Source organism: Rhinopithecus roxellana, chromosome 4 (assembly GCF_007565055.1).
Source record: "Rhinopithecus roxellana isolate Shanxi Qingling chromosome 4, ASM756505v1, whole genome shotgun sequence".
NCBI classification, from domain to species: domain Eukaryota; kingdom Metazoa; phylum Chordata; class Mammalia; order Primates; family Cercopithecidae; genus Rhinopithecus; species Rhinopithecus roxellana.
In genome coordinates, this window is record NC_044552.1 from 76,339,644 (window position 1) to 76,360,619 (window position 20,976).

The 20,976-nt window shown below is 39.5% G+C and overlaps 1 protein-coding gene across 1 annotated transcript in view; it reads right to left on the reverse strand.

The window, feature by feature from the left end:
- Positions 1–10,375: 10,375 nt before the first annotated feature.
- Positions 10,376–20,976, reverse strand: part of QRSL1 (glutaminyl-tRNA amidotransferase subunit QRSL1) — a 38,762-nt gene continuing 28,161 nt past the window's right edge. The window contains exons 10-11 of the mRNA XM_010352500.2: positions 15,560–15,765; positions 10,376–12,259 (exon numbers count right to left, since the gene is read on the reverse strand). Of these exons, the coding sequence (XP_010350802.1) occupies positions 12,039–12,259; positions 15,560–15,765 (427 nt within the window). The 3' untranslated portion in view covers positions 10,376–12,038. The remainder of the gene's footprint in view (positions 12,260–15,559; positions 15,766–20,976) is intronic.

Below are 20,976 nucleotides of genomic sequence, written 5' to 3' on the forward strand. Positions count from 1 at the left end.
GAGATACAATATTTTTATAAATTTCAGGCCTTGGTTTTTATAATAAATTATGTGACTTATTTTAAAACATTAACTCATATATGTATATGTATGTGTGTGTGTATATATATATATATATATTTATATATATGTAGTACAGATTCAATGGTGCAAAAGAGTCATCAGTAAAAACCAAGTCTCCTTCCACCCATCCCAAAGCTACTTAGTTTTCCCCTCCAGAGGAAACTAATTTCCTGTATTCCCTACATGGACAAACCTCTACATAGATTCTACACACATGGCAGCTTACTACATATACTCTTCTACAATAATAAAGCTGCTAATTTTCTTTCCCAATGGAAAAATCATCTTACATGGAATGGATATATCATACTGTATTTAACCATTAAAGGACATTTAGATTGCTTCCAATCTTTTGCTATATGAAGCAATGCTGTAATACAGTTTCATCTTATGTTTAAATCTTTGCTATGCTGAAATTTATTTTGGAATAAGAAGTGAAACAGGGATACAAATTTATTCTTTTCTAGATAGCCACCAAGTTATCCTAACATGATTTATGGAATCATTAATCTTTTACTACTGATTTGAAAGACTTTTTTTTTTTTTTTTTTTTGAGACGGAGTCTCGTTCTGTCACCCAGGCTGTAGTGCAGTGACATGATCTTGGCTCACTGCAACTTCCACCTCCTGGTTCAAGGGATTCTCCTGCCTCAGCCTCCTGAGTAGCTGGGACTACAGGTGTGTACCACCGCACCTGGCTAATTTTTGTATTTTTAGTAGAGATTGAGTTTCATCATGTTGCCCAGGCTGGTCTTGAACTCTGGACCTCAGGCAATCCACCTGCCTCAGCTTCCCAAAGTGCTGGGATTACAGGTGTGAACCACCATGCCTGGGCTGAAAGGCCTCCCTTTGTAAGCAAACTTTGTATATGTATTAGAGTAAATTTCTATTGTTTTGTTTGTATTTGTAAGTGCAGACATTTTAGTTATTATGGCCTTAAAATGTGTTTTAAATATCTGATAGGGCTGTTTCTCATGATTATTCTTTTTCCAAATATTTCCGGACTTTTAATACTTATCCAATGTGGTCTGTGGAAAATAGTTTCAGAATGTGTATTTCTCCCCAAATTTCAAGTGACTATTAAGGATTTGATATGTGGCTAGTGTCATTAATGAACCAGATTTTAAGTTAATTTAAATTGCTACATGAGGCCATCGGCTACTGTGTTGCACAGTGCAGTTCCAACAGATCTGTTTGTATATAGAAAAGGCTATTAGTTTCTGAACACTAGTTTTGTACCCACTCACCTTATTCAAGTCTTCTATTATTTGTGGTATCTTTTTAGTTGATTCTCTTGGGTTTTCCAGGTATGCAACTGTATAATCAGAGGTGATCATTTTACCTCTCTCCTTCCAATTAATATAACTTCTATTTATTTTTGTCTTTTAGTTTTATGGAAGCAGTGGTGCATTGACAACAGAAGTGGTGTGTGTGCATTTGTGATGAAAGGTGGAAGAGAAGATGTGGATTTCAGACAAAGAAGATAACAAGTGATCTATATGTAAATATTTTAGTATTATTTTTCTTTTTGATTCATAATGTTTACTCTTTAGATATGGTATAGACATTTGATCAAACATCGATACAACATCATGATTTGGTCTGGGATATTTTGAAACTACATTTGTCTTTGGCCACTGTGAGAGTTTTCATAAAAAATAGCACATGATACAAATAAAAGTGATAGTTTCAACTAATGTTTAAGTCACCTGCCTATAATGGTGCAGTGCAATTTAGCTTGTAGACTGATTTCAAAGTCAATTTTGTAGTAGCCTTAATTAATCATCTAGTCAAAACAAAAACAAAAAACAACCCAATGTACATTGAAACTCTTTGATATGTTATGCTAATTATTTCTCTTTCTCTAATAACATCTGAGTCATGATTATTAAGCCTTAGTATTATAAAAGTTCTATGTCAAGACAGCAACTTGGCCAGGTGCGGTGTCATACCTGTAATTCCAGCAATTCAGGAGGCTGAGACAGGCAGATCACCCGAGTCCAGGAATTTGAGACCAGCCTAGGCAATATGGCAAAAAAAAAAAAAAAAAAAAAAAAAAAAAAAAAAAAAAAAAAAAAAAAACCATCTCTACGAAAAATACAACAACAAAATAATTAGCCAGGCGCAGTGGCATGTGCCTGTAGTCCCAGCTACTTGGGAGGCTGAGGTGGGAGGATCACTTGAGCCCAGGAGGCAGAGGTTGCTGTGGGCTGAGATTGTACCACTGCACTCTCTAGTCTGGGTGACAGAGTGGGACACTGTTTTTGTTGTTGTTGTTGTTTTGTTTTTAAGACAGTAATTTGTCAAGTTTTATATACACAATATTAATTTCGTATAAAGCTTATACCAGTTTGCGGAGGCCTCAAAGTTCAGCATATATGGGGAATGGAAACAACATGAATGTCAAGGCTTTTGTGAAAGTCCATGAAATAGAAACATAGAAGGCCACGGAATGGATTGAAAATGATAAATAACTATCAAATTTGGTGACTTAATCTCACATTTCTTTATGGTGATCTTTCTGAACTGTGTTGAAGGTTTTGCCCCATAATATAGACTGTCTTTTTCTCTGTAAATTGTTACCTATTCAGTGTAACTAAGTACATGTTTCTTTTACCTTTTATGGAAATGTTAATTTCCCAGGCATTTCACTTTTTTGGGCACTCAGGCACTTCTGGAACACACAACATCTATATATGGATGGTGGGCTTTCCCAAAATGTAGTTGAAGTTGTCATGCATATGAGAAGAGTGACTGAGGATGCAACTGTGAAATCATTTCCAGGCCAATTTCTTCATGTTCTACCTGAAATCCTTTACCTCTCATTCAAGAGAGCGTTAGTGAAAAACCAGGGGTTTGGTCCTGCTGCCTGCCACACAGAAAGCCAATGACTGAAACAATGAGTCCTGCCAATGAGGAAGGCTTTAATTGGGTGCGGCAGCCAAGGAAGTGGGAGCTGAGTCTAAAATCCATCTACCCTACCAGCTAAAACTAGAGGTTTATATAGCAGGGAAGAAATGTAACAGTGTGTAAGAAAATAGGAACTAGGGAGGGGCAAGGAAACAACCACAATGAATGAGGGGTCCTGAGGGGTCTGGAATCTCATTGTCTGGATATGGTGACCTGGAGAGTTTCAGTTCTTTGAAACTTTTTTTTGAGAGGCCTGAAGGTGGTTCCTGAGAAAGGGACTCAGATAAAACAAATATAAGTTTCAGGCTTTAAGGCCAGAAGGGTCAATTTCCATGTTTATTTAAACAACAACAACAACAAGAAACAAAAAACAACTATCTATGGTACTATTGGGTTGGTTTGAAAAGCAGACCAGTGAATGAAGAGAAGTCGGAAAGACACTGACTGGTAGACTGCTCAGGATGGGCCATGTTAGCCCCAAAATTTAGCAGCTTAAAACAACTAAATCAAAAAAAGTTTTATTTTTTGCTTGTGCTACCCATCCATTAGGTTGACAGAGCTCTCTGACACTTAGTCACTCAGTGACTCGGGCTGATAGAGCAGCCACCATTTTGAACATTGCTGGAGGGAGAAGAAAACCCTAGAAGATACCAACCTAGCAAACTCTGGCCCAGACACATGGCACTTCCACTTAACGATGCACTGGCTGGAACTAAACACGAGATCCCACCTAACCACAGGAGGGTCTGAAACTGGAGAGAACTGGAAATATTTGACAAACAAAACTAATGATTACCATGATTGTACTGAAAATGTGTTGAGGCCGGGCATGGTGGCTCACACCTGTAATCCCAGCGCTTTGGGAGGCGGAGGCAGGTGGATCACGAGGCTAGGAGTTCAAGACCAGCCTGGCTAAGTTGGTGAAATCCCGTCTCTACTAAAAACACAAAAGAAAATTAGCCGGGCACGGAGGCAGGTGCCTGTAATCCCAGCTACTCAGGAGGCTGAGGCAGAAGAATCTCTTGAACCTGGGAGGCAGAGGTTGTGGTGAGCCGAGATCGTGCCATTGCACTTCAACCTGGGCAACAAGAGACAAAACTCAGCCTCAAAACAAAAACAAAAACAAAGCCTCAGCCAATCACAAACAGCCAACCAACCAACTGGTTATATGGTTAGGGATCCCTCATCAGACCATACCCAAATAAGGCAAATGGCTCATCATACCACGCCCCAGTAAGGAAAACATCTAGCTGTAGCCAATCAGATGATTTCTCTACTTTGCTTCTGTATTCAGTCTATAAAAGCTCACTGCTCATGCTACTACTTAGAGTTCTCAGAACCTCTTCTGGTTCCAAATGCTCTTGATTCATGAATCATTTTTTGCTTAGATGAACTCCAACATATTTATTTTGTCTAAAGATTTTAACAATATACATACCAGATGGTGAGGTGACAAGTGATTTTTTTTTTCTCTTATAGTGCTTTTCTTTTTCTCCATTCTTACAGAGAACATGCATTACCTTTGTAATTAGAAAAAGAAAACTTGTTAAAATAGGTGGTAGGTATGTGGGTGTTCACTGCTGTATATATGCATGATAGGGGTATATGTATCTAAATTATCCAAAACTGGTTTCAAGTCATTAACATACAAACTAAAAGGAACTGAGGCTGGAATTCAGTTTGAAGACTTAGAATAACCAAGGATATTCTATTTTTTTTTTTTTTTTTTTTTTTTTTTTTTTTTTTTTGAGGCGGAGTCTCGCTCTGTCGCCCGGGCTAGAGTGCAGTGGCCGGATCTCAGCTCACTGCAAGCTCCACCTCCCGGGTTTATGCCATTCTCCTGCCTCAGCCTCCGGAGTAGCTGGGACTACAGGCGCCCGCCACCTCGCCCGGCTAGTTTTTTTTTGTATTTTTAGTAGAGACGGGGTTTCACCGTGTTAGCCAGGATGGTCTCGATCTCCTGACCTCGTGATCCGCCCGTCTCGGCCTCCCAAAGTGCTGGGATTACAGGCTTGAGCCACCGCGCCCGGCAACCAAGGATATTCTAATTCTAATACAGTACTCTATAGACAAGCATGTAAGAAAAATCTATTTCTTTTTAAATTATGCACAAATTATCTTCTTAGTGGTAGCGCTTCATTTCTCCGTGGAAATGGCCACTAGGATACCAGGTAATTGGTGCAGAATAATAAAATAATAAAACATGGGAAAAAAAGGAACCAAATATAAAGACTTCATTATTTATGCTCTGACTCCCAAAACTCCATCTAACTTAGTTGCCTTTTTTTTCTCTGCCTGTTAGGCCTCTCATTTGGCTGTAGAATTCTCCAGCCCCTACAAATTATTGTTGCTTTCCCTTTTTATTTAATATGAATGGTAATACCATTCTTCCAGCTGTGAACATTTCATAGGATAAAAATAATTTTTCTTTCCCTCCGTTCTCCCCTATCCTCTAATCCAATTAAGGTCTACGTTCTTCTAATTTTCACTTCATAGTGCTTCACTTCTTTTACTATTAGCACCATCTTAATTCTGCACCAATTACCAGTATCCCAGTGGCCATTTCCACAGAGAAATGAATCGCTATCGCTAAGAAGATAATTTGCACATAATTTGAAAAAAAAAAGATTTTTTCTTACATGCTTGTCTATAGAACTGTTCTGATAGAGTACCGTATTAGAATTAGAATATCCTTGGTTATTCTAAGTCTTCAAACTCTGAATTCCAGCCTCACTTCCTTTTAGTTTGCATGTTTATTACTTGAAAGCAGTTTTGGGTAATTTAGATATATACACCCCTATAATAGACAACAGAAAGATAAGTATTCTAAACTATGACTGGCCTCTATAGACAATTGGCCCTGCTAAGTGAACTATGGTAAAATTGCCGATTATCATTTTGGCAGATATCTGCCACCAATTTTATCATATTATTCATTGACCTACAGGTCCATTTTGCAACTAACTTACTATGGAAGATTCACCAAGCAGTGAAATTGCTTACAATTAGATGCCTCATGGGTCCTTCATTAACTTATTTTCCCTGAGGAATGTACTAATTGGCTGCTGGCAACATTTACCTTAAAAATTTTTCCCATGTTAAAGGAATTGCACTGAGGATACAGTTATTTTGGAGCCTGAATTATGTCTATATGTTAGAATGGAACTGCTTTTTATGAGGAAGAATCTGGCTATGTCAAAAACACTTTCCCCATAGGAATATGGGTTGGCCATTTTGGGGGAAATTTCATTCTTTTTTTGTTTTGTTTTGTTTTGTTTTGTTTTGTTTGAGACGGAGTCTCGCTCTGTCGCCCAGGCTGGAGCGCAGTGGCACGATCTTGGCTCACTGCAACCTCCGCCTTCCTCCAACCTCTGCCTCCCGGGTTCACGCCATTCTCCTGCCTCAGCCTCCCGAGTAGCTGGTACTATAGGCGCCCGCTACCACGCCCGGCTAATTTTTTGTATTTTTAGTAGAGACGGGGTTTCACCGTGTTAGCCAGGATGGTCTCGATCTCCTGACCTCGTGATCTGCCCGCCTCGGCCTCTCAAAGTGCTGGGATTACAGGCGTGAGCCACCGCGCCCCGGAACCTTTATTCTTTAAAGAGCTGTCAGCCCTGTTCTTCATTTGGTTCACACATCATGAAAACTTCCAGGTTTTCAATCACTGGAATGGCCAATTCCTTATCAAAAACTCAAGGAAATTGCTTATTTTAATTTTTTTGAGACAAGATCTCACTTTTTGGCTCAGGCTGAGGTGCAGTGGTGCGATCACGGCTCATTGTAACCTCCACCTCCCAGGCTCAAGGGATCCTGACTACACACCAGCACCACCACGCCCAGCTCATTTTCTGTATTTTTAGTAGAGATGGGGTTTCACCATGTTGCCCAGGCTGGTCTCAAACTCCTGGACTCAAGTGATCCACCTACATCGGCCTTCTAAAGTGCTGGGATTATGGGCATGAGCCACCTCTCCAAGCCTCTGGAAACTGCTGTTTAAATATGTAGTCTAGTGGCCCGGCGCCAGTGGCGCACGGCTGTAATCCCAGCACTTTGGGAGGCCAAGGTGGGTGGATCACAAGGTCAGGAGATTGAGACCATCCTGGCCAACATGGTGAAACCCCGTGTCTACCAAAAATACAAAAATTAGCTGGGCATGGTGGTGCGTGCCTGCAGTCCCAGCTCCTCAGAAGCTAAGGCAGGAGAATCGCTTGAACCCCGGAGGTGGAGGTTGCAGTGAGCCGAAATCCCCACCACTGCACTCCAGCCTGGCAACAGAGTAAGACTCTGTCTCAAAAAAAAAAAAAAAAAAAAAAATGTAGTCTATCAGTTCTTCTAGATATTTTAAACTCTATTCTCAGAGGAAGCCAGATCATCAGGGCAGTATATAGCTGGTCTCTAGCATAAGCTTTCAGTAAATTATAATTTGGCCACATGCCAAATTGTGGCCTCTACAAGTTTACCGTGAGACCTCTATAAGAAAATGACTTAAATTCATGATTGCATGCATTTATTTATAGCTACAAAATATTGCGTACTTATTCTGTCAGGTATCATGCTAGGTGCTTTTAGTGTGTCACTTAAATTTAATCCTTCCGACCACCCCATGGAGTGGTTATTATCCCTATTTTACAGGTCAGGATACTGAAACTCAAGACAAGTTACACGGCTCGGAAATGGCAGCAACAAGATTCAGTTCAGGTTTGTCTAATTTTTAAATCTGGTGGCCTTACCCCACTATGAAAGTTAATTTCCCACCATATCATATACTATCCAACATTAAGCATCTATATAGATACCCTGACAAGCATTTTTTGTTTTTAATCTATTTCTGGTTTTATTATTCTTCCCCACTTTTATTATCACTTCATAGATTTCAACTATTTACTTTTATACAATTGTAATAATATATTTTTAATAAACTGCCTAAAATATTTTTGGGTTTAAATTCTATTGAAGTACAAAGAAAAATAAATAAAAAAGCTCCTCTGAAATCCTGTAATAATTACTTTTACTTCATGTTGCCTGTGTTTTTTTTTCCTGTTATTTGCCTTTATTAAATTTTCAGGTTTATGTTCTAGTGTACACATTGCTTAAGTTATGAAATAACAGAGGAAAGCCTTCTATTTTAAACTTCCTCTGGGTCCTTCTAAATACAATGGATATGTTTTTTCCTAGGCTTGTGCCTTGGTACAGATAACCAGATGTTTGAAGAAAGGGAGGGAGGCTGGGAACGGTGGCTCACTCCTGTCATCCCAGCACTTTGGGAGGCCAAGGTGGGCAGATGGCTTGCGCCCAGGAGTTCAGGACCAGCCTGGGCAACATGGCAGGACCCTGACTCTACAAAAATTTAAAAGATTAGCTGGGCCTGGTGGTGCCACACTTGGGAGACTGAGGTGGGAGGATTGCCTGGACCCAGGAGGTCAAGGCTGCAGTGAGCGGACTGTGCCACTGCACTCCAGCCTGGGTGAGGGCAAGACCCTGTCTCAAAATAAATAAATAAATAAATAAATAAATAAATAAATAAATAAATAAATAAATAAAAATAATAAAAGAAAAAGAAAGAAAGGGAGAGGGATTTAAAGTAGTTAATGAAAATTTATAATAAGAGATATTTTAAAAATTCCATTATTTTACTCCCTGGCTTTGAATTGAATAAGGTATGGCACACAGCTTGCTGAATCCCGAGGTCTACTTATTAGTACCTACTTATTTCTTTTCACTATCCTTCAGATTCTGTTTAAAATCCTAAAGTTACTTATCTACATTAGGAGGTGCAGGTATTTCCTAATAGGAATAAGCACTTTTTCGTCATTTTGCACACTCCTCTTCTATACCACACCATCTTTTTTAAACAGCCCAGTTTGATGTCATCACAGAGGACCTGGTGTCAGCCACTCAAAGGGAACATTCTGCCTCCTGGGTTTCAAGTGCTTTTCTTGGTAACGCTAAGCATGGGCTATTATGGAACACTGGTTTTCCCACTTGCTCCTTTGGCTCTCTGTGGTGGCAGGGCACCATGTTTTATGATCACATCATTTTTTCACTCTGACATGCGTTCATTCAAACTTTTGCTTTGCTTTGTTTGGTTTGGTCTTTCAGGTCTTATCAAGGAACTCATCTTACACGTGTAGACATCTTCACCTTTCAAAAACACTCTGTTCTGGAAGTTCTGTTGCTAATAATTTTAGAGTTTAATTAGCTGAGACAAAGCAAGCATTTGTCACTTAAATTCCAGACAGTGACTTGGCAAAATGAGACCTACTAGATTAAGAGTAAAAATGAAGAGGAAAGAAAAACAAATTAGGTATCATTTCATGCTAGTTGGGTATCAGTATATGAGAATGGTAAATGTTTCACTTTTTAATTTCCAGATTCAAATTATGAGTGCAGCTCATGTAGAGATACAGGAACAAGAGAATATTATTTGAAATAATATGGAATATCATTGCATATTGAATAATTGAATATTAAATATTGAATATATAATATTGAATATATAATATTGAATATTATTTTGGCCAGGTGTGGTGGCTCACGTCTGCAATCTCAGCACTTTGGGAGGCTGAGGGAGGCAGATTGCTTGAGCCCAGGAGTTTGAGACTAGCCTGGGCAACATAGGGAGAGCCCATCTCTCTCTCTTTTTTAAAAAAATTCATTACATAAAAACAGATTGGGGCGCCGGCCGCGGTGGCTCAAGCCTGTAATCCCAGCACTTTGGGAGGCCGAGGCGGGCGGATCACGAGGTCAGGAGATCGAAACCATCCTGGCTAACACGGTGAAACCCCGTCTCTACTAAAAATACAAAAATTTAGCCGGGCGTGGTGGCGGGCGCCTGTAGTCCCAGCTACTCGGAGGCTGAGGCTGAGGCGGGAGAATGGCATGAACCCGGGAGGCGGAGCTTGCTGTGAGCCGAGATCGCGCCCACTGCACTCCAGCCTGGGCGACACAGCGAGACTCCGTCTCAAAAAAAAAAAAAAAAAAAAAAAAAAAAAAAAAAAAAAACAGATTGGGGCAATGGTTTATTTACTTGCTTTTGACATCATATTTGCTCCTTCAACTAAAATGGTTTCCTCCATCTAGGATGTTGTGGTGTCTGAGTAATTAAGACACTTAAAACGGTTTCCTCTTGCTATAAAGTAATGCAATTTTCTCTCTTATGGATTTCTTTCTCTTTCAGGGATTCAGAGTCAAAATTTATAAGAGCATTATTGAGCCTGGTACATAAACCTTTTATGTAAAGTTAATCCGGTTGAGTATTTGGGAGCGGAAGGATCTCAGAGAGGACAGAAAACTGTTTATGAAAACTAACAGGTGACGATGAAACATTCCAGTGGTTCTGCAGATGATTCTGACTCATTATTTTCTCTTTATAAACGTCATATTTAGAAAAGAATTTTTTCTTTCTAAACAAAGTGAATTTATTAAGTAACAATTCAGCTATTTTTATTTATCAACAATATGTAAGTGCTGGATTAAAATACCTGATCAATATGAGATGACAATGGTGTTCTAGTGAAGACACAGAAATCCAACGATGAAGCCTTATCATGAGTAAATGGATGGTTTCCATTAGATTTTGTCAAATATTGAATACAGATCTCCATTAATACCTCTCTGGGCTCAAGGGGCCCAAATAAAAAAAAAACACTTGTAAAGACAGTCAAGAGGAAAAGGAAACCGTGAGATACAGAGAATCTGGGGTAAGGCAAGGTCTTGCCATGCGCATCCCCTCTTTGGCATCATCAACAAATTATCTGCACATTTTTCAGTGTATGTTACTTGTGTTTTGGAACCTTTTTCACTAACACCATGCTCTGCTATCTTCCAAGTTTCCAATCTGTGATGATCTGTTATAGGTTACGATAAATGTTTCTGTGACATCAATGAGCTCATTTGTGATCAGTAAATAGGAGCATCAACTCAGTGTAACATGGAGTTGTTCTGGCTTCTAGGTATGGACTCTGGAATAGCAGAAGTAAATTTGTAACTCTAAGGAGGAAAGGAAAGTTCTCAGTCATTTCAGCTCTTTCTTAGGGAAATAAAAGGAGTGCCTGCACCTGGGGCTCCTCCCCAGAGAGGCATACCCCCGAGATTTGCATGATTCTGGGCCCTGACTGGTTGCATTTCCTCCTGTGCTCAGAGTTCCTCTTCCACCTGCTCTGCTCAGCACTCAGAAGCCAATAATCCCATTCAATTGTTTCTATGCATTTTTAACAACCCCTGAGGCGGCCTTCACCACATGATAAGTTGCCTGCCTAGGCTATCCAGGTTACCTCTAGAAGGACTATTCATGTTTTTGTTTTTGTTAGTGCTTTAGTTACACAGATATACACTTTTTGAAAAGTTTATCCCTAATCTTATTTTTAAGTTTTATACTTTTTGAAAAGTTTATCCCTAATCTTATTTTTAAGTTTTATACTTTTTGAAAAGTTTATCCCTAATCTTATTTAACAGAACAACTCCATGTTACACTGAGTTCATGCTCCTATTTACTGATCATATACTGTAAACTCTTTATAATGAACATTATGGCAGAATGCATTGTTTTTGAGGGACAGGTATCTTGTGTTATTGTAGAAGTATTGTACACTTAGTGGGTGCTTACTAAATGCTGACACATTATTTATTATTAATTGTCATAGGAATTTTAAAAAGTCATGCCATGGAATGACTGTATTAACAAGAAACCTAATTACAGGAATTGAGCAAGACCATTTGACTCTAGATGTTAGAATCTCTGAATGTCATTTTATTTTATTTTATTTTGAGACAGAGTCTTGCTTTGTCACCCAGGCTGGAGTGCAGTGGCATGATCTCGGCTCACTGCAACCTCCGCCTCCGAGGTTCAAGTGATTCTCCTGTGAGTAGCTGGGACTACAGACGACCGCCACTAAGCCCGGCTAATTTTTGTATTTTTAGTAGAGACGGGGTTTCACCATGTTGACCAGGCTGTTCTCGATCTTTTCTGACCTCATGATCTGCTCGCCTCGGCCTCCCAAAGTGCTGGGATTACAGGTGTCAGCCACCGCACCCGGCCTAAGAGTCATTTTAATTTGTAAGATATGTTTACTGTTTTAGAGAGACAGAGGCTAACTTTTCATTTTCAAGGACTGCTGAACAATCATCCATGAGTTCTTGAAGTTGAATCACAGGAAACTGTACTTGTTTTTCAAACCATTTGGCTACTGTAAGAAGCTGCTGGTCACAAAACGCACGTCCAATAAACTGCAGTCCTATTGGCAACCCTTGGTTTGAGAGTGCAACAGGGATACTCACTGCTGGCAATCCTGGGAAAAGAAGGAAGGTGATTAATTCTCCATTCTAATTAGCAGAGACCTCTTCCACTTTTCAGTGCTAATTAAGTACAATACAGGCTAAGGTTTAAAAAACAGCTAAAAATATTATGCTATATAGTGCTTTTGAACTGTTTTGTTTACTTAAAAATATATCTTGGAAATCATTCTGTATCAGTTCACAGAAACTTTCTTCATTCATTTCTTATTGCTGTATAGTACTCCATTACTTGGTTTCACCATAATTGAGTAAACCAGTCTTCTATGATTGTGTATTTAGATTGTTTTCAATATTTAGCTATTTTACACACCATAATTGAGTAAACCAGTCTTCTATGATTGCGTATTTAGATTGTTTTCAATATTTAGCTATTTTATACAATGCCCCAGATAATTACCTTGTGTATGTATTTTTCTGGTATCTTTGAAATTTTCTTAGATGAAGAGGAGATTGCTTCATCAAAGGACAAATGCACATGTAATCAGATATTGCAAAATTCCCCTGCAAAGAAGTTGTACCATTTTGAACTTCTACCTATAGCCTTGCAAACAGATTGTGTTGTTCAGTTTTTGAATTTTTGGCAATCTATTAGATGAGAAATTAGCTCAGGGTAGTTTTAATTCCAGGTTTGGGCAGAGAAAGTACAAAATCCCAGAACATCTTGTTATACCATGAAACAAGTTTTCAAAAATTAATGGGGACAGTTTTAAAGGACACATATAACTTGAAGGGGCTCTTATTGGCCAAATTTAAGGCAATCTGAGCATCAAAAACAATACTGACAGTAATTGCTTATAATACATTGAATTTAAGAAAAAAAGGAAGACTCTTCTTTAGAGAATACTGCTAGCTAATAAATGTAGAAGGAATGACAGAATTAGTAAAGCCAGAATGTTGTAATTCTCTAGCTAATATTTCAAGGATGATCAATGAATGCTAAAACTGGGTTCAAGATTATTGGAAAATAGGATATTCACATGGTCTCAAAACCTCACCCCAGAAATTGCTTAAAAAATGATAAAAGGAAAAATGTACCTTTTTATAAAGGAACATCTAGCAGTTACTTCCTTAGCCAAGTGATCAACTTGGTTTCCAAAAATGATATCAGTCAGGAAACTGATATTAACTGTTTCCTGACATGAAGATTATGTAGTATTTCTACCAAAAATGTTTAACTCAACCCAATCATGAGGAAGCAATCTGACAAATTCTGACTATGGATGGGACATCCTACAGCACAAGTGGACTGGGCTCTTAACATTTTTTTAAGTGCTAAATAATAAGAACTGTTGAACCAGAGTTCTACATCCAGCAAAAATAACCTTTAAAAATCAAAGGGAAATCAACACACTCTCAAAAGGAAAGCTATGATAAATTTTTCATCAGCAGAACTACCCTAAAAGAAAGGCCAAAGAAATTTCTCTAAATGGAAGTGACAAAATAAAGAATCTTGGTACTTCAGGAGGGAAGAAAGAACACAGTAAGCAAAAGTATAGGTAAATGTAACAGACTTTTCTTTTCCTCTTAAGTTTTCTACATTATGTTTGATGATTGAAACAAAAATTACAGCACAGCCTGATGTGGTTTTAAAGAAAAAAGAGAGGTGGGGTGATTGTTCTAGGTTTTAAAAAGATACCATAAACTAATGTAATATATCAGGAGGAAAGATAACTTACAAAAGACATTTTTGGTAGGACTGAGAAAATTTGAATATAAACTACATTTGAATTATTAATCATGTTAGTTTTATTAGGTATGACAATGGAATTGTGGTTCTGTAAGAGAATTTATTCTTTTTTTTTTTTTTTTTTTTTGAGGCAGAGTCTCGCTCTGTCGCCCAGGGGCTGGAGTGCAGTGGCCGGATCTCAGCTCACTGCAAGCCCCGCCTCCCGGGTTTACGCCATTCTCCTGCCTCAGCCTCCCGAGTAGCTGGGACTACAGGCGCCCGCCACTTCGCCCGGCTAGTTTTGTATTTTTAGTAGAGACGGGGTTTCACCGTGTTAGCCAGGATGGTCTCGATCTCCTGACCTCGTGATCCGCCCGTCTCGGCCTCCCAAAGTGCTGGGATTACAGGCTTGAGCCACCGCGCCCGGCAGAGAATTTATTCTTACAAGATTTGTACAAAAGAATTTAGGGGTGAAGTGTCATGACATCTGAAACTTTCAAATGATTCAGGTAAAAACAAAGTTGTGTGTGCGTGTGAGTGTGTGTGTATGTAGAAAGAGGAAGAGAAGGGCAAAGCAAATAAGGCAAAATGTTAACAAGATTACATCCAGGTGAAGGGCATATCAGCATTCATTATACTACTTTTTCAGCTTTTCTGTGGGTTTTAAATTTTCCGAAATAAAAGTTAAAAAAAAAAGCTACTAAGTGTGTTGTGTTTGTGTGTGTGTGGTGAGAGTGCATGCATGTGTACTGATATGGTTTGGATCTGTGTTCCCATCCAAATCTCATGTTGAATTGTAATCCCCAGTGTTGAAGGTGGGGCCTAGTGGAAGGCGACTAGATCATGGGGACGGTTTCTCATAAATGGCTTAACACCATTCCCCTTGGTGCTGTTCTCGTGATAGTGAATGAGTTATTACAAGACTTGGTTGTTTTAAAAGTGTGTAGCATCTTTCCCCTTTCTTTCTTGCTTGGGCTGGGCCATGTAAGACATGGCTGCTTCTCCTTCACTTTCCACTGTGAATTTAAGTTTCCTGAGGCATTCGCAGAAGCGGAAGGTGCTCAGCTTCCTGTACAGCCTGCAGAGCTGTGAGCCAATTAAACCTCTTTTTTTTTTTTTTTTTTTTTTTTGAGACGGAGTCTGACTGTGTCGCCCAGGCTGGAGTGCAGTGGCGCGATCTCGGCTCACTGCAAGCTCAGCCTCCCGGGTTCATGCCATTCTCCCGCCTCAGCCTCCGAGTAGCTGGGACTACAGGCGCCCGCCACCATGCCCGGCTAATTTTTTGTATTTTTTTTAGTAGAGACGGGGTTTCACCATGTTAGCCAAGATGGTCTCGATCTCCTGACCTCGTGATCCGCCCGCCTCGGCCTCCCAAAGTGCTGGGATTACAGGCTTGAGCCACCGCGCCCGGCCTAAACCTCTTTTTTAAAATAAATTATCCAGTCTCAGCTATTTCTTTATAGCAGTGTCAGAACAGACTAATGCATGTACACACACACACTCCTAAGCATTCCAAAAGGATAGACTTTTGCTTTTAGGGAACCATCTAGCTAGAATCTTAAGTTGAAGACCAGAATACCTGCCTAAGAATTTGAAGAAAACCAGAATGTTCCTGAGGAATCCTCACCTGCCATATTTACAGCTTGTGTAAAAATATCATCCTGGGCACTTCGGGTTCTGTTGTCCTCTTTGATGAACTCCAAGTATGGTACTGCCTCACTCAAGGTGGTGGGAGTTAGCAAGACATCTACTCCAGAGTTAAAAGCATTTACAAAGTCATTAGCAATGAGGCGTCTCACTTTCTGTGCTTTGACGAAATAATTTTCATAGTTTCTGTGTGAAAAAAGTGGGTGTCATTTTTAAGGATTTTTTATATTTTTCTTTTAATCAATTATCTTACATTAGGCTTGATAAAGAACCATTGGATTTCCATTTTCTAGCTTAGAATAAAAAGTTTGGCTTGCCTGTGTAATGCCCATTCCCTTCCCCCCGGCTCCCCAGTGGTGGGGTGTATATGAGAGAGGAGTGTTTTTCTATCATGGACACCACAGGGGAAAGTTTGGGGATGAAGCAGAGCTTAAAGGTGTTTCAATTAAGTTAGAAAACTGACACAGACTGTTGAGAAATCTTTGCAACTTTTCCCACCCAAAACAGCCTGGGGCCTGACATCTTCTGCCCTGGGCCCCTTTCTCTTGATGTGGAAAGTCTGAATGCAGTATTTATAGACTTCTAAGGTTTTAAAATCCTGCATCAGGAAGAAAATCAGAAATACTGGTTGGTGAAATAAAGAGTTTAGGCATTGTCTAAAAAAAAAAAACCCACTGGATTCTTGGCTTTTATGAGGAGGCACCACTAAGATTCTTAACATATAAAAATGAATTCTCTTCCATTGTGCTGCCACTCTAAAAGCTTATATATATATAAATTAATCAATCAGAATTCAGAATTCACTAGTAGATGCAATTCTACATGTATAATCTCAAAATATTAATAATTCCAGGACTATCATTAAACGAGAATATTCATTGGTGAGGAAAGTAAAGTACATAGCAATAAATTACTTTCTAAAGGTTACTAAGACAGACAGCAATAGACTACGCAGTATTTGAATTTTGTATTTTATGGATAGATATAGCCCAGGGGTAGAAATGTGAAATTCAAGAATGCTTATTTTACTAAAAAGACTAAAGAAAAGGGCAGACATAGGAGCAACCATAAGTCAATGATACTAAGAAAAGGAAAAAAAAATCCTTTGGATTCTTCTGAAACTGTTAGGAGAGGCTAGCAAGAACTAACTGTTCTAAACCTCAGTTCCCACAATGGTAAAAATGGATATACCTGCTCCAGTTTTATTGAGGGCCAAATAAAATATGATAAAAATGTGAAATATATTTTACTCTGAAAGGGTGGTACAGCAATATCATAGGTCCTTACTCTTATTTGACCACAAGGTCTACAGAGAGACCAATGCAGGCATCACATATAATTTACACACTGACAACAACTAAGTGGTTTAAACACCACAGTCCAAAACCTGAATTTTATAAAGAACAAATACTGGCTGGGCCTGGTGGCTCATGCCTGTAATCCCAGCAATTTGGGAGGCTGAGGCGGGTGGATCACAAGGTCAGGAGTTTGAGACCAGCCTGGCCAACATGGTGAAATCCTAACTCTACTAAAAATACAAAAAAATTTAGCCAGGCATGGTGGCCTGTAGTCCCAGCTACTGTGGAGGCTGAGGCAGGAGGAGAATCGCTTGAAGGTGGAGGATGCAGTGAGCCAAGATTGCGCCACTGTACTCCGGCCTGGCAACAGAGCAAGACTCCGTCTCAAAAAAAAAAAAAAAGAAAAAAAAAACAAGAACAAATACTTGTTTTCTACTTTATTTCTTCCTACTTTAAATACGGCTCAGAAGAAGAACTGCTTCCATCCAAGATGGAGTAATGGAGATGGAATTTACCCTGTGTTATGGTTTGAATGTTTGTCCCCTCTAAAACTCATGCTGAAATTTAATTGCCACTGTAACAGTCTTAAGAGATGGGGCCTTTAAGAGGTGATTGGGCCATAACAACTCCACTCTTGAGTGGGACTGGTGCCATTCTAAGAGGGAAAGTTCAGCCCCCCATGTGCTTTCCCTTTCTCTCCCTCTTTTTCTCCCCACCCTTGCTTTCTGCCATGTGTAGACATAGCAAGAAGGCCCTCACCAGGTGCTGGCTTCTCAGTGTTGGACTTCCCAGCCTCTAGAACTGTGAGCCAGTAAATCTCCATTCATTATAAATCACCCAGTCTCAGACATTCTGTTATAGCAGCAAAAATGAACTAAGACTGCTTCTCAGAATAGGGGATTAAAAACAAACAAACAAACAAACAAAAACTAAGACACCCTGCCTTGTTAAACAACTAGAAAACTGGACAAAATATATGAAATGACCATTTTCAGACATTAGACAACAGACATTAAGGAGAAAATGTCGTGAGAGAAGAAGAGAAACAAATGAAGTAAGCCAGGCCAGGTGTGGTCCCTCATGCCTGTGGGGGACGCGAGTGGGGAGCGCGGAGGATTCCTTAAGCCTAGGAGCTTGAGACCAGCCTGGGCAACACAGGGAGATCCTGTCTCTACAGAAAATTCTGCAGTAGTCCTAGCTTCACTGGGGGGTGGGGAGTGTTGAGGGTTGCTGAGAAGAACTTGAGCCTGGGAGGTCGAGGCTGCCAGTGAGCCATGGTCACACCAATGCACTCCGGCTTGGGTGACCAAGTGAGGTCCTGTCTCCAAAAAAAGAAAAGAAAAGAAAATGAGATATGCCCTTTGATTTCCCCAGCTTAATGCCTAGGGGCAGTTTTCAGGCCTCATTCCAGAGAGGAAGCTAAACAGTATGGGGGGGGCGCGGGGTAAGTTAGAGACAGAGATCTGAAGTTCAAGGAGGCAAAGGCAGCTAGAATTTGCAAAGCAGGGTGCTGAGTAGGAGGGAGTGGCACATAGAGCTCAAGAGATCTGCAGGGAGATTTCTTGAGTCTTTGAATGAATACTGATCTATGAATGCATGAGAAGAAATTCCCAAGGCTGGGGAAACAATCCCCAAAAAGCAGTGGACCCAACAATTCCTAGAGCTCAAACAGGGCTGGAAATAGTTTGTGTTTCTAACAGCCAAAGCAAAAAGACTTGAATATATGTAACATCAAAGCACCACCTCAAAGTAAAGTAAAATTAGCCCTGGACTAAAGGCTGCTTTGGATTTATCTTCACAAAGCTTTAAAAGAAGACTTGAAAAGATCCAACAAATTCCAAGCAACTTCATTGCACCCTGGGAAAAAGCTGAACACTGTTTAAAGGAATATAACAAAAGTCTAGCAAATGACAATGTAAAATTCACAATATACAGACATGAAAAGAAGCAAAAAATATGACCCATAACCAGAGAGGGAAAAAGCATTAATACAAACAGATGCAAATATGTTGGAATGAGTACATAAGAACATTAAAAGCTACCATAAACACGTTCTTATTTTTTTTGGAGACAGAGTCTCCTGGGTCATTCTGTCACCCAGGCTGGGGTGCAGTGGCACAATCTCGGGTTACTGCAACCTCTGCCTCCCAGGTTCAAGTGATTCTTGTACCTCAGTGTCCCGATAGCTGGAATTACAGGCATATGCCACCCCACCCAGCTAATTTTTGTATTTTTAGTAGAGACAGGTTTTGCCATGTTGGCCAGGCTGGTCTCAAACTCTTGACCTCAAGTGATCCACCCGCCTTGGCCTCCCAAAGTGCTGAGATTACAGGCCTGAGCCACCGCACTCAGCCTAAATATGTTCTATATGTTCAAGATGGTAGAAGAAAACATAAAATAATGAAGAAATTGAAGGGATAAGAAGACCTACATGGAACTTCTAGAGAAAAAAAATACAATATATAAAAAACATACTGGAAAGAATCCACATAACAGAAAAAAAGATGAGTGATTCTGAAAACAGTAATGGAAACTAACCAAAAAGAAGTAGAGAAGGAAAAAAGACTGGGGAAAAAAAAAGAATGTAGTGTCTGTGAGCTGTGGGACAACATCAGGCAGATTAACACACGTGTGAAAAGAGTCCCAGACAGATGGAGGACAGAAAAAACATTTGAGAAAATAGTAGCCAACATTTTCCAAATTTGATTAAAACTATAACCCAACTGATCAAAGCTGCTTAACAAACCCCTATGCAGAAGAAATATGCAGAGAACCACACCAAGGCACATCACAGTCAAATTCCTGAAAACCAATGATAAACAGAAAAAGCTTAAAATCAGCCAGAGGAAAAAAAGATACATTACATACAGAGGAATGACCATAAGAACGACAACAGACTTCTCAGAAACCATGTAAGCCAGAAGACAATGGAACAAAACCTTTAAAGTACAGAAAGAAGAAGCAATCTATGCTTTTTCTTGTTTGTTTTTTAAAGAGATGGGCTCTTACTCTGTCGCTCAGGCTTAAGTACAGTGGTGCGATTATAGCTCACTGCAGGTTCTCACTCCTGGGCTCAAGCAATCCTCCCACCTCAGCCACCTGAGTAGCTCTAACTACAGGAGTGCACCTGTGCCCAGCTTAACCTATATTTTTTAACCCAGAGAAAATATCTTTCAAAATTAAAAGCAAAATAAAGAGTTTTACATATAAACCAAAGCTGAAAGAATTCACTGCCAACAGGACTACAAGAAATATTAAAGAAAGTTCTTCAAGTAAAAACAAAATTATACCAGATGGAAATTAACATCTCTAGAGCAGAGAGATAAAGCACCAGAAATACTAAATACGTAGGTAAATATAAATGACACTATTTTTCCCATTTTAGATCATTTTTTAAGAGAAAAATTAGTATTTAAAGAAAAAAAGCAGAAGAAAAGGTTAAAAGAAAAAAAGAACAGATGGGACAAATAGAAGATAAATAGCAAAAGGTAGATATAAATGTGGTACATAGGTAATATTTATGTCAATTAAAAATAAACTCTTCCTGGTCAGGCATGGTGGCTCATGCCTGTAATCCCAGCACTTTGGGAGGCCGAGGCGGGCGGAATCATGAGGTCAGGAGTTGGAGACCAGTCTGGCCAATATGTTGAAACCCTGTCTCTACTAAAAATACAAAAATTAGCTGGGCATGGTGGTGTGCGCCTGTACTCCCAGCTACTCGGGAGGCTGAGGCAGAAGAATCGTTTGAACCCAGGAGGCGGGATTGCAGTAGACCAAGATTGTGCCGCTGCACTCCGGCCTGGGTGACAGAGTGAGACTCCATCTCAAAAATAAAAAATAAAATAAAATAAATAAATAAATAAATAAACTCTTCCTGGCACATAAGTTGACTTCTTAAAATAAAAAAAGTATTCCAAATCCCATTTTTCCTATCACCTTTGTCCACCCAAGTTGACCCAACTTGGAACTGACTCAGGAGCTAGGGATACCAGCAGTACTTTTAACTTCCTTTTATCAGAACCCCCAAATGGTGATCATGAGAAATACTTTCTGACTCCTCTCCTTCAATTTCTTTTTATGCTGTTACAATGACCTATAT